Raw genomic sequence first — 13,429 nt, forward strand, 5'->3', positions numbered from 1 at the left:
CATCTCCCACCCTACCTTCACCACGGGAGGTACCAATGCTCCTCACCATGCTCTGCTGAGGTCCTACCTCCCTTCTGCCGGTGCCTCTCTGTGCCTGACACCAACAAACAGCATCCTGCCTCCTCCGGGCTCCTGCTGCCGGCCGGATGAGAGAGGGGGGAATGTGCACACACAGCTTGTGATCACCAGAGCAAAAATGACACCAACTGCCCACAGCTGGGACTGCAGCAGCACAGCTGGCGCGGGAAGGAGGGGTGCAGGGGTTCGGTGGTGCCCTCGGGCTGTCTTATTACTGTATTACTGTAATATCTCCTCAAATACATATACATATATATTTATTTTGTGAGCTAAGACTCTTCCTTACAGAATTCTTCCCTCCCCTGCCCTCGGCAGGCTGGAGCCTTCCTCCTTATTCGGATCAGGACAGCAAAGGGAAGGGTAGTCTGTGGTCCTCAGCCCCGCCACCACCCTCCAGCAGCAGTGTGCCACATCTGTTGGTCCCTATGGGCTCCACAGGGTACCACCTACCTCCCCACGGCCTTGCCTCCACTTAGGCTCCATCACAGTGATGGGAGAGCTGTGGGTGTGCAGAACGATGATGATGGTGCTGGAGCTGGAACAAGCCAGGGCTCAGTTTCCCCCAGTGCTGTCACGGAGGCAGGAGGAAGGGACGTTGCCCACCCTGGGGCTGCCCTGAGGACTGCGGACCTGCCCGGTGCAGCCTCATCCCACACTGTCCCAATGTCATATTTAAGGCTGGTTCCTCCTGTCCTGATGAGCAGGGAACCCCATCACCTCCTGGACCCCCAGCCAGGTCCCCAGATCCCATAGCTTCCCATCAGTCCCCCCCACATCCCACCAGCCCCACACACACATCCCACCAGGCCCCTCCCCATCCCACCAGAGCCCACACATCCCACACCTTTCCATCATCCTCCCCTAATCCCACACCTTCCCACCATCCCCCCACATCCCACACCTTCCCACCATCCCCCCACATCCCATACCTTCCCACCATCCTCCCCAAACCCCACATCTTCCCACCATCCCCCCACATCCCACACCTTCCCACCATCCTCCTCAAATCCCATTCCTCCATGCACCCCCTCGCACCACCACCACCTCCCGCTCCCCCCTGGCCCCGGATCATCCCCTGCACTCCAGTGCCTCCCCATGGGCTGCTTTCCCTGCTCCACCCCATCGGGTTTGGGGGCGCCTGTTTCTGGGGTACACCCCCCAAAGAGAGTTGTTCCCCCCTACCCCCCCCGAGCTCCCCCTCCTCTCCCTCCCTCCCGGTACCCGCAGAGGAACGAGAGGCGGCGACGGAGCCAGCGGCGTTTATTGGGGAGGAGCAGGGCCGGGAGCGGAGGCAGCGCCCGCCGCAGCCCCGCCGAGCCCCGGAGCCGCTCGCCCCGGGCTGGAGCGCGCCCGTCCCGTCGCTGGAGGGCAGCAGAGGCCGGCGGGAGCGGGAGCGGGAGGGAGGGGACCGGGATGAGCTGGGAATGGGGATAGGGAGGAATGCGGATAGGAATGAAATGGGATGGGGATGGAATAGGAATGGGGATAGGGATGAGAGGGGGTAGGGATTGGGTAGGAATGGGGATGGGGTGTGGACAAGGATGGGATGAGAATGGGGATGGAATGAGCTTAGGATAGGAATATGGATGGGGATGGAATAGGGATGTGAGAATGGGATAGGATGGGATGAGGCTGGGACAAGAATGTGGATGGGAGTGTCATGGGGATGGGGTGAGAATAAAGGTGGGATAGGAATGGGTTCGGGGATGGGGGTGGGATAGGGATGAGAAGTGGGTGAATATGGGGTGGGAATGATGGGGATAGGATAGGGGTGGGATGTGGGTGAGGAAGGGAGGGAATGGGGATGGCATGAGGCTGAAATAGGAATATGGATGGAGGTGGCATGGGGATGGAATGAAAATAAAGATGGGACAAGGATGGAAATGGAACAGGAATGGGGTTAAGGATGGGAGTGAATGGGGATGGCATGAGGCTGGAATAGGAATATGGATGGAGGTGGCATGGGGATGGGATGAAAATAAAGATGGGACAGGGATGGAAATGGAATAGGAATGGGGTTAGGGATGGGATAGGAATGGGAACGGCAATGAGAACAAGAATGGAACAAGGATGGAATAGGGACAGAGCAGGCATAACATGGGATAGCCTATGGATGGGGTTGGGCATGGGATAAGGATGGGTACAGGGGTACCATGGGATGGGCTGGGGACAGGGCTGCATCCCAGCACTACAGGAAGGCGGCCTGCAGGCACAGCCAGGAGCAAGGGTGAGCACTGAGCATGAAGCAGGGGGGCTCAGCACAGCCGCTGCGAGCACAGTGGCTTTTAGGGGGAGATCGTGGTGACCCCCGTCTCCTCGAAGACCCTCCGGAAGGCGACCTGCAGGGGCACCACGGAGCAGCGCCTCCGGCAGCTCCCCACCAGGAAGTAGATGAAGGGGTTGACGCTGCTGTTGATGCAGGCGAGCAGGAAAACAGCCTGGGATGGCCCGGCCGCGTGGCCAAACTGCAGCAGGAAGTTCCAGACGCTGAGGGGAACCCCGAAGATGAGAAAGAAGAGGACGGTGAGGAAGATAACGATGTAGAGCCGCTTGGGTTGGCGCTGCTGGGAGCCACACTGGACCTTGATGAAGAGGATCACGTTGGAAGCAACCATCGGTGGGGCAAAGATGAGGAAGTTGAGGACGTACATGGAGATGAGAGCCACGCGGCAGTGACCGTCCTCGTGCAAGAGGCACAGAGATGTCACTGCGGCAATGACAGCGATGGAGAGGGCCCAGAGCAGGACACACACCAGGGCTGACAAGCGCTGAGGGCGTTGGCAGCGGTACCAGAGTGGGCAGAGGATGGACGCGCACCTCTCGATGCTGATGGCCGTCAAGAGATACAGGCCCATGTTGTAGGAGAACAGCGAGAGCAGGAAAAGCGGCCTCTGGTACACCAGAGCCACCACACTGGAGCAGAAGATGTTCTCCATCATGTAGAGGAGGACTGAGGTGACCATGAAGAGGAGGAAGGTGAAGTCGGCCACAGCCAGGTTGAGGATGTAGGTGGTGATGGGGTTCCTGCGGATGCGGAAGCCGAGGAGCCAGAGCACAGTCCCATTCCCCACCATCCCACAGAGGCAGATGAGCAGCGTGGCAGTGTCCATAGCCACATCGGTGATGTCTATCCTGCATGGGTTTGCTCCATCAGTCTCCAGCACGGGTGATGGGGGTGGGAATGTCTGGTTCAGGTCCATGGCAGGAGGTGGGATGTGATCCCTGGCTGTGGAGTTAAGGGGATGTGTCAGGATGAGGGGTTCCAGTGAGGTGGCTCAGGAGGGCTGGGGACAGGGGGGTGAGAGGAGGGCTGGGGAGGTGCTGCCCACTAACGGTGGGCTGGGGATCACTGTGGAGGATGGAGGGGATCCAGGTACCCCGAGGGTGGATGAGAATGGGAGCAGGGAAAGGCTGGGAGCTCCAGGGAGACACGAGCATCTCTGGTCCCATCCCTACCTTTCCACAGGCTGAGCTGCCCGGGTGTCCAAGCAGTTCCTTCCCTCTGGTGCTCCTTGCCACAGTCGTCTCCGATGAGGAGAACCAGGGTCTCCACGTCCTCCTCGCCTCTCCTCCGAACAAAGCGGCTCTTTGGGGCGTTCCTGCAGGCTCATGGGTCAGATGGTGAGGGAGCACCCCCAGGCTGCATCACCGAGCCTCCGCTCCTGTCAAATTCCCGTTGAGCTTGCGGGAAAGCAAATGTTTTGCCCAAAGCAATGCTTTCTCCAGGGGAATGCCCCAGAGGATGGATGCTGCAGCGGCTACATCTTGCCGTGAAAGAACCGGGATGCTTTTAGGATTCAACCTCATTTCTCATTATAGGCTGGTAATTGCCATCTTCCTAATTGTTTCCTTGTGCTCCAGTCTCCTCCGCACACCCTGCCCCGATGCTGGCATCCTTCGGAGATTGTTCATTACTGCCTCCATTTCCCTCCCAGCTTCCCTGCATGGGAATCGCCACTGACTCTGCTCCATCTTTGTTGTGCATCAGCTCTGGGTGGGAATTTGGTGTCCAAGGCATCGATTCAGCCTTGTCCGCACTGGTCTGGGGGATACAGGGACCTCCTGGACCTGGGTACCTGTTGGCCCACCAAGGGAGATGGGGGGCAGGCAGCAGGAGAGCAGGAGAAGAACCAGCCATGGTGCTGGTAGGAACAGTTCCCCTGTTCCTCCAGGCACCCCTATAGCATTCACTCCCAACAGGGCCATGGGGTGGCAAAGGATGTTCAAGACCGTGTCCCCACATCCAAGCTGGGATATGGGAGGCATGATCTCGCCTTGCAGAACAGTACTGACTGCCCCCTGTGTCCCCTAGAAGTGATGGGTGCCCCATGTTGCTGGTGGGGGGATGGGACAGGATGACACGGGACACAGACAGCCAGTGGGCAAAGCACCACCCCCCAGCACTGGGTGCCCTCTGCTCCTCCAGTAAGGGCAGAGAGATGCTTCTGTGGCTCAATAAGCTAGTAATTGATGTTAGGAGCGCACCCAGTGCACCCACAGTGGGGCTGGGGAATCAGCAGGAGGGGGCACCACCAGGCATCACCCCATGTAGAATCATAGAACCATGGAATGATTTGTATTGGAAAGGAGCTTAAAGCTCATCCAGTTCCAACCCCTGCCACAGGCAGGGACCCCTTCCACTGGGGCAGCTTGCTCCAAGCCCCTGTGTCCTTGAGCACTGTCAGGGATGGGGCAGCCACAGCTTCTCTGGGCACCCTGTGCCAGCGCCTCAGCACCCTCACAGGGAAGAGCTTCTGCCTAAGAGCTCAGCTCAGTCTCCCCTGGGGCAGGTTCAAGCCATTCCCCTTGGCCTGGCCCTACAGGCCCTTGTCCCAAGCCCCTCTCCAGGTTCCCTGCAGCCCCTTTAGGCACTGGAGCTGTTCTCAGGTCTCCCCTTCAGGAGCCTTCTCTTGTCCAGGCTGCCCCAGCCCAGCTCTCTCAGCCTGGCTCCAGAGCAGAGCTGCTCCAGCCCTCGCAGCATCTCCATGGCCTCCACTGGACTCCATCAGCTCCAGGTCCTTACGTCGAGGACACCACAACTGCCCCAGCGCCCCAAGCACCTGCAGGGCCGGGCAGGGCCGGGCACATCACGTCAGCAGCGGGTGCGCCGCAGAACGGGTGGCAGCGGGAGCTCTGAGTCACCCCCGCACCTCCCTCCGCCCTGGACTTTGCCTCCTGTGGATGCTCCGGGCAATAAAACCCCCTCCAGGGAGGGGGAAACGGGGTGCCAGGGACAGCCCCCCCCCCTCCATCACCCGTACGTGTGTGAGCAGCCTGAGTGCGGCGTTGCCCCGCACCGCACACCGCACACCGCACACCGCACACTGCACACCGCGGCCGCGGAGCCGCCCCGAGCGGGCCGACGGGCGGGTGGCGGCCGCGCCCCGGGCCGGGCGGGTGCCTCGCACCGCCCCGTCCGCATCCCGGTCCCCGCCGAGGCCAGGCTGGATCCGGCGGCCCCCATGCATCGGGAAGGGCCCCCCGGTGCCGAGGTGAAGGTGGTGGTCGTGGGGGACGGCGGCTGCGGGAAGACGTCTCTGCTGGTGGCGTTCGCCAGGGGAGACTTCCCAAAGGTACCGGATGCCGCGTCCCGGCGGAGCTCAAAGGGGTGGGATGCGGGCATGGGGGGGGGGGGGTCCTGGGAGGGGTGGCATGGGAGAAGGGGGAGCGGGATGGGCACAGTGAGGCTGTTTGCAGGGCATAGGAGCGGGGGTGCTGGGGCAGGGGGTGGCCCAGCATGGAGTTGATGGGAGGCTGATGAGGCTGATGAAGAAGGGCTCTTCGTCAAGGACTGTAGCGGTAGGACAAGGGGTGATGGGTTCAAACCGGAACAGGGGAAGTTCAGATTAGATACAAGGCAGAAGCTTTTCCCTGTGAGGGTGCTGAGGCGCTGGCACAGGGTGCCCAGAGAAGCTGGGGCTGCCCCATCCCTGGCAGTGCTCAAGGATACAGGGGCTTGGAGCAAGCTGCTCCAGTGGAAGGGGTTGGGGATGGAGCTGGATGAGCGCTAAGATCCCTTCAACCATTCCATGATTCTATGATGTGATGAACACCTCTGCCTCCCCTGGGCGGGTTCATGGGATAGGCAGACGAGTCTGTCCTGTGGTCATGACCCCACTCTTTCCCCGTACCCCATTTCCCTCTCCTGACCCTGGGTATATCCTCGTGCCCTGTCCCATGCACACATCTCCTGCTGGGGGTCCCTTCTGCCTGTGGGCAGGCAGGATTTGTCTCATGGCCTTCCTGTCCCCTGCCAGGTCTATGTCCCCACTGTATTCGAGAAGTACACAGCCTCCCTCCAGGTTGCTGGCAAGCCTGTGAAGATCCACCTCTGGGACACTGCAGGTAGGACAGCAGGGGATCCCAGCGTATTTATGGGATTTGGGGTGTCATGGTTCAGAGGGGTGTCCCCATGCATTGACAATGGAAGATGGGAGGTTAACCTGGGGGGGACCCAGCCCATGAAGGGACTGGTGCATAAAAGCTTCCTCCCTGTGAGGGTGCTGAGGCGCTGGCACAGGGTGCCCAGAGAAGCTGTGGCTGCCCCAGCCCTGGCAGTGCTCAAGGACACAGGGGCTTGGAGCAAGCTGCTCTAATGGAAGGGGTCCCTGCCTGTTGGGACTGAATGAGCTTGAACGTCCTTTCCACCCCAAACCATTCCATGATCTCCACGTGGCAGGACAGGAAGATTATGACCGCCTTCGCCCATTGTCCTACTCGGATGCCAATGTTGTCCTCATCTGCTTTGATGTCACTGACCCCAGCAGCTACAACAACGTCCTAACAAAGGTAACACATCCCCAGGGTGGCTTCTCCCACCCCGCGCATCCTCCCTAGGGGAGGTGGCACCTCCCCATCCCCGGGTTCCATGTGTCCTCTCTCCATAGTGGTACCCAGAAGTGAACCACTTCTGCAAGGGCATCCCGGTGCTGCTGGTGGGCTGCAAGACCGACCTGCGTCGGGACCATGCGGTGCTGCGCAAGCTGCAGGAGGGGCGCCTGGAGCCCGTGTCCCACCATCAGGCGAGTGGTACCCCAGGATGCCCCCCCCAGTATGAGGGTGTGGGTGAACTGGGGCCGTGATTGGGGGGTCTGACCCTGCTGCTCCCTGCAGGGAGAGGCCATGGCCCGGCAGGTCCACGCCGTGTCCTACCTGGAGTGCTCGGCCAGGTACCAGGAGAACGTCAGCAGCATCTTCACAGAGGCCTGCAGGGCTGCCCTCAGTGCTGCCCGCCGCAGCCAGCGCAGGAGGAGACCCAAGAGGGGCTGCGTGCTCTGCTGAGCCCCGCACCATGGCTATGGGGACCCAGCGTGATGCAGGACCTCGGCTCCCGGCTGCTGCTGGGCACCATCAGCCACCACCGCTGTCACCCTGCAATGGGTCTGGGTGCAGAGAACTGATCTGGGAGGGTCCCGTTCCTGCTGGCTGGCCAGTGAGGGAGGGGAGCCCCAGGGTGAATGCGGTGCAGGGCTGGCATTAAAGATCAACACACACCAGCCTGGCATGGTCCCTGCGGGCAGGAGCAGCCCCGGCTCAGTGAGGGGGAGACGGGTCCCCTGGGGCCCCAGAGCCATGGGGAATGGGACCCCTGAGTTTGGATGGGGTGTGTCTATGTGTGTACAGAGACATGTGTGTGTGTGTGCTGCATGTGCATAGGCATGTATGTGTGTGCTGTGCATACATAGAGACATGTATGTGTGTATGCTGCATGTACATATGTGCGTGCTGTGTGTACTAGGTGTGTGTGTGCTGTGTGTACGTAGACATGTATGTGTGTGTGCTGCATGTGCATAGGCATGTATGTGTGTGCTGTGTGTACATAGAGACATGTATGTGTGTATGCTGCATGTACATATGTGCGTGCTGTGTGTACTAGGTGTGTGTGTGCTGTGTGTACATAGACGTGTATGTGTGTGTGCTACGTGTGCATAGGCATGTATGTTTGTGCTGTGTGTACATAGAGACGTGTATGTGTGTGTGCTGCATGTGCATATGTGCATGCTGTGTATACATAGGTGTGTGTGTGCTGTGTGTACATAGACATGTGTGTGTTCTGTGTGTACATAAATGTGTATGTGTGTGCTGTGTGTACATAGACATGTATGTGTGTTCTCTGTGTACAAAGGTGTGTATGTGTTCTGTGTGTACATAGGTGTGTATGTGCTGTGTGTACATAGGGGGGTGTGTGTGTGTTGAATGTATTGATGCATATGCCTGTGTGTTGCATGTATATATGGGTGCTGTGTTGCGTATATACAGGAGTGTACGTATGTGTATGCATATACGCGTATGCATACATATGCATATATGTATGCATGTGTAGGCTGCATGTATATGGGCATGCATATAGGTGTGTGTTGCATGTATATATTTGATCATGTATTTTGTATGTAAATGTGTGTGTTGCATGTACATAGGCATGTATGTTACATGTATGTGTGTGTTGCATGTATATAAGTGTGTACGCACTACATGCGTATAGATTTTATATGGTTTGCATGTATATAGGTGTGATGTGTGTGTGTGCATCTGTTGCATGTGTGGGTGTTGCATGTACATAGCAGTGCATATGTCCCACATGTATATAGAATGTATGTCTATATGCTACATGTATATAAACATGTATTGCATGTTTATAGCCTTGTATGTGTTGCATGCACATAGGTGTATATGTGTACATGCTGTATGTTTATAGGTGTGTGTTGCATGCACAATGTATATGTGTTGCATGTATAATGGAGGGTATGTGTGTCCATTGAATGTATGGGGGGGGGTGTTGCGTGTGTATAGGTGTGTGTGTTCTGCGTGTATATAGAGGTTCATGTGTCCTGCATCTATATAGGAGTGTATGCGTGTATGCTACATGTGTATAAGCATGTATAGCCATGTATGTGTGCTGCATGTATACAGGAGTGTGTTGCATGTACCTAGGTGTGTGATTGTTGCATGTATGTATGTGGGTGTGTTGCATGTATATAGGCATGTACTACATGTGTATAGCCTTGCATATGCATGTTTCATGTACCTACGTGTGTGTTACATATACATAGGTGTGTTACATGTACCTAGGTGTGTTATATGTACATAGGTGTGTTACATGTACATAGGCGTGTTACATGTACGTAGGTGTGTGTTGCATATACATAGGTGATACATGTACATAGGCATGTTACATGTACATCGGTGTGTGTTACGTGTACATAGGGGTGTGTTACATGTACATAGGTGTTATATGTACATAGGTAGGTGTTACATGTACATAGGTGTTACACCTACATAGGTGTATGTTACATATACATAGGTGTACGTTACATATACATAGGTGTTACATCTGCATAGGTGTATGTTACATGTACATAGGTGTTACATGTACATAGGTGTTACCTGTATATAGGCATGTTACACGCACATAGGTGCGTTACATGTACATAGGTGTGTAACATGTATAGGTGTTACATGCACATAGGTGTGTGTTACATGTACATAGGTGTTACATGTATATAGGCATCTTACATGCACATAGGTGTGTTACATGCACATAGGTGTGTAACATGTACATAGGTGTTACATGCACCTAGGTGTGCGTTACATGTACATAGGTGTTGCCTGTACATAGGCATGTTACATGCACATAAGCGTGTTACACGTACATAGGCATGTATGTGTTTTGCATGTACGCATGTGTGCCTATGCTGCACGTACACAGGTGTCCGCGTGCCGCACGTACACAGCCTCGCAGACGAGAGCATGCGCGCGGGCGGGGGGGCGTGGCCAGCGGGGGGCGTGGCCAGCCGCTGGGTCGCGCGTGCGCGCTCGCTCCCGCCCCAGCGGGGTGGGGGGGCTGAGGGGGGGCCGTGCGATGCGTGCGCGCGCCCGCGCGGTGCCCGGCGCCCAAGGGGGATCTTGGCGCATGCGCAGTGCGGTGGATGGAGGCGGTGGCGGGGGGGGTCAGGGGAGGTTGCGGGCGGCGCCTGCGCAGTGCGGCGGCCGAGTCAGTGTGTATGTGAGACTCTGACGGGTTCAAAATGGCGGCGGCGGCTCCTGTGTGAGGAGGGGAACCGCGTCCCGGCCGGGGGAGGCGGGGGGGAGCGGCTGCGGACGGCGGTGCCGGGGCACGGCGCGCCCGGGGCAGCGCTGAGGCCGCCGCACGCCTGGCACCCGGCGGCGGGGTGCGCTGCGCTGTGCGGCGGGGAGGGGACGCGGTGCCCGGCGGACGCGGCGCCGGGCCGGGGAGCGGGGCCCGAGGGAGCAGGCAGCGGCCCGCGGCGGCCGGCGGGGCTGTCAGCGCACGGGCACCGCGCCGGGAGCCGCGGGCCGCGGGGGGAGGCAGCGGCGGCGGGGCCGGGGAGGGGGGGAGCGGGGAGGCGCGGCCGGCGGCACGGGCCCGGGCCCGGGGCGCGATCGCTGCCTGACCGGGGGTTCCTCCTCCGCCTCTTCTGTTTCTCCCCGTCTCGGCACTAGAAGAGGACAAAGGCGCAGGAGAGACCTGGTGAGCCGGGGCCGGGGCTGGGAGGGGATGAGGGGGGGGGAGCGGGGCCACCCCCGGCCGACCCCGAAGTTTCCGCGAGTCCCCGCAGAGGGGCCGGGCGCTGGGTACCGGTTGCCTCCCACCCGGCCGGGGCAACGGCCCCGGTGCCCGAGGCGCGACCCGGGGCGGGTCTCCCCTTGCTGGCGGCCCCTGGGAGGGCCGGGTCGGGAAGTTGGAGGGGAGCGGGCGGGTCCCGGGGCGGGCGGGTGCCCGCTGACAGCTCCCCCGGGACCGGGGTCCTGAGGGCTCCCCCCGCCGCCGCTTTGTTCGGCGGGGCCGGGGCTGGTTCTCCCCTAGCCCGGAGGACGGGGGGGTGGGTTAGGTGTTGTCACACTCCGGCTGTTTATAAACAAGAGTTAGGAAGCGTAAGGGAACTGCCGCAGCCGCGCTGGGAAGTCCGGTCCCGAGTGGGAAGGGCGATAGGGATGGGGAAGGATGCTACGGGCTCCGCTGTCAAACCGTGCTCGGAGGGTCCGGGAAGGGCAGGATGGAACAAGCTCTCTCCACGCTAGGGTAGCGGTTCTGTAACGCTACACGGGGTGGGGGGCAGGAGGCAGATTCTTGCCCGCAGGTCTGGTGTAGGCATGGTGAATGGGATGAGGAGTTGCAGTGTACCTGGGCTTTGGGTTCTTTGTGTTCCTTTCGAAAGGGCAAGAAAAGCTGAGGTGCCAGCAGACGCCTCGGGAGGCTTTGCCAAGTTCTTGTGCGGTGTCACAAGGTGGCAGGTTTTGAGATCTGAGAGTCTAGGTCCTCTCAAGAGAGGAGCTGCTCCCCTACCTGCAGCCCTGCTCGAGTGATGGGAGATGTTCCGTACCCGTGTGGCTTCTCCCAGGTACAGGATATGCAGGGGAGAGCAATGGTGTTTGGAGCAGTTGCTTCTCCAAGGCCTCATCCTGTACTCCCTGACTGCTGCCGAGCGTTTGACAGCAGCTTGCCTGCTCCATAGGGGCAAACTGGGCTGCCCCTGTGCTGGTGGCGGTGCAGAGCTGAGGCCTTTCTCTGCTCTCAGACCTGCAGCTCCTGTCGTGTTACAGGACAGCTGGTAAAGTCATTTACCCTGGGTCATGCCTAAAGTTAGAATGGGGGTGTTCAGAGTTGAGTTGGGCTCATCCCCTGTGCCCGCTTAGCCCTGAGCAGGCTCCAAGTGAGCAAAGAAATGAGGGATGGAGGGGTTTTATATCTGTGTGCCTTGCTTCACCCTTTCCCTTTACTTCCAAGGAGGAAGAGGAGGAAGACAGCAGCCCTGGAGTGTCCTTCTCCCTCTCTTCAGAAGAGTCAGAGATGGAGCCTGAGGAAGAACGGATCCGTTACAGCCAAAGACTGGTCAGTATTGGCCCTAAACAATCCTATTCTGTGCTTGGTTCTGTTGCAACTGAAGAAAGAAAAGGTTTAAACAACTCAGACGAGCATTGTGGTGGATCCCTGCAGCCTGGCCAGAGGTGTCAGCTCAGCTGCTGGGGGTTTGCTGGCTTCATGGGTCTTTCCTGTGTCAGTTTGCCCTAATGAAGGGCACTTGGCTCCTGAGCTCTGGGAGAGGGTTGGAGGCTGAGGCTGGGTAAGAAGCTTGGGATAGGAGTAGGGAGTGAGTGTCGGTGTAGTTTCTGGCACAGCAGGTTTTCTCCATGTGTTTGTGACAAGCAGAGAAGCTGGAATACTGTATGTGACCATTGTGTGGGCCTGCACTTGCTTTGATTGTGCTGTGAAAACCAGCTTCAGCTTCAAGCTCAGGTGTGCCCCTGTCTTCTCCTGGTCTTCTCTTTGGAAAGGAGCTATTCCAAAAGCCAGGTCCTGGTTAGGCCCTGTCTGGGTTGTCAGGAGCATGTGTGAATGTGAAATCCATGGGCTGTAAGCTGGGCTGTAACCATGAGCACTTTGGGAGCAGCTGCTCTGAGAGGACATTCCCAGTGATGCCGTGGAAGGAGGGAAGCTGCTGTGTCTCCTGTGGGTCATTTTTGCCTTGTTTTGAGGCAGTTGTAACCCCCCTGGGTGAGTGTGGGCTCAGTGATAGCTGAAGCTGTGATGGAGTTCCTCTGTGAGTACACGCACCCTCACCTTGCTGCCTGCAAAGGCAAATCCTTATCCTTTAATACTCTGGAATCATTTGGTGTGAGGGTGTGTGGTGGTACTCAGCATTAAGCTTTGCCCTCAAGAACAAGTACTTCCTATTGCTGCTGGGTGCCAGGCTGTAGAAAGGGTGCTGGGAGTTGTGGCCAGCACACACCCTATAGGTGTCTTAAGGATGGAAACCCTCTTGTGAGGGTAGAAATGGTTATTCCAGCGCTGGCCCCTATGGAGAAGAGTGTACACTGTAAGCTGTGGTTTGTCCAGACCTTACAGAAGGTGTGCTGTTTTACTGGTGCTGCTTGTTGGGCCCTTCAGGATCACTTGGATGTTTCCCCAAGTGCTTTAGTGGCTGTTTTAATTGGGCAGTGCCTCCAAAAGCAGCAGTTCTACCTGTTCCTGACACCTTTGTGCCCACCACATCTGTGTGGCACACAGCTCGAGGTGCTGGTTTGGCCTGAGGAGTGACTCTTGCTATAGGCAGCAGTCAGGAGGGCTTCACCTGAAGGCAAGGCCAGCTCCAGATTTTGGTTCAACTACAGTTTTGCCTACACTTTGACCAGAAATAATTCAAAATAGCTGGGTAAAGGCATGGCAAATGAAAGGAACCAGGAGCCAGGAACATGCCAATGTTAAAAAGCTTGTCATATCACAACTAAAACTGATCAGGAAGAGTTGCTGACCTGGTGTAGGTGGCCTGGACTGCAGCAGCATGTACTAAGCTGGATAAAGGAGCTACATGCTTAAGGGGCTTGGGAAGAC

The 13,429-nt window shown here is 57.9% G+C and overlaps 3 protein-coding genes across 3 annotated transcripts in view; 2 read left to right on the top strand and 1 right to left on the bottom strand.

Moving 5' to 3' along the window:
- Positions 1-2,256: 2,256 nt before the first annotated feature.
- Positions 2,257-3,300, bottom strand: LOC133210185 (mas-related G-protein coupled receptor member H-like). Its single transcript, XM_061349333.1, has one exon. The coding sequence runs from the start codon at positions 3,276-3,278 to the stop codon at positions 2,364-2,366; it is 915 nt and encodes a 304-aa protein (XP_061205317.1). The 5' UTR covers positions 3,279-3,300; the 3' UTR covers positions 2,257-2,363.
- Positions 3,301-5,431: 2,131 nt separating this feature from the next.
- Positions 5,432-7,435, top strand: RHOD (ras homolog family member D). The gene is made up of 5 exons (XM_061349334.1): positions 5,432-5,651; positions 6,336-6,423; positions 6,758-6,867; positions 6,966-7,104; positions 7,196-7,435. Exons 1-5 carry the CDS (start codon positions 5,541-5,543, stop codon positions 7,357-7,359), a joined length of 612 nt encoding a protein of 203 aa, XP_061205318.1. The 5' UTR covers positions 5,432-5,540; the 3' UTR covers positions 7,360-7,435.
- Positions 7,436-9,991: 2,556 nt separating this feature from the next.
- Positions 9,992-13,429, top strand: part of KDM2A (lysine demethylase 2A) — a 47,196-nt gene continuing 43,758 nt past the window's right edge. The window contains exons 1-3 of the mRNA XM_061349348.1: positions 9,992-10,123; positions 10,540-10,567; positions 11,825-11,929. Coding sequence (XP_061205332.1) covers positions 10,104-10,123; positions 10,540-10,567; positions 11,825-11,929 — 153 coding nt within the window. The 5' untranslated portion in view covers positions 9,992-10,103. The remainder of the gene's footprint in view (positions 10,124-10,539; positions 10,568-11,824; positions 11,930-13,429) is intronic.

This window comes from Neopsephotus bourkii, unplaced genomic scaffold (genome assembly GCF_033783945.1).
Source record: "Neopsephotus bourkii isolate Nb327-2 ecotype Australia unplaced genomic scaffold, CSIRO-AGI_Nbou_v1 NB_409, whole genome shotgun sequence".
Taxonomy (NCBI): domain Eukaryota; kingdom Metazoa; phylum Chordata; class Aves; order Psittaciformes; family Psittacidae; genus Neopsephotus; species Neopsephotus bourkii.

What these genes read in the sequence shown, in the direction of transcription:
- LOC133210185 (XM_061349333.1), bottom strand. Translation starts at nt 3,278, where the DNA reads ATGGACCTGAACCAGACATTCCCACCCCCATCACCCGTGCTGGAGACT.
- RHOD (XM_061349334.1), top strand. Translation starts at nt 5,541, where the DNA reads ATGCATCGGGAAGGGCCCCCCGGTGCCGAGGTGAAGGTGGTGGTCGTG. An exon ending in CCAGGGGAGACTTCCCAAAG is followed by an intron (nt 5,652 to 6,335) that starts GTACCGGATGCC and finishes GTCCCCTGCCAG; the next exon opens with GTCTATGTCCCCACTGTATT. An exon ending in ACAACAACGTCCTAACAAAG is followed by an intron (nt 6,868 to 6,965) that starts GTAACACATCCC and finishes CTCTCTCCATAG; the next exon opens with TGGTACCCAGAAGTGAACCA.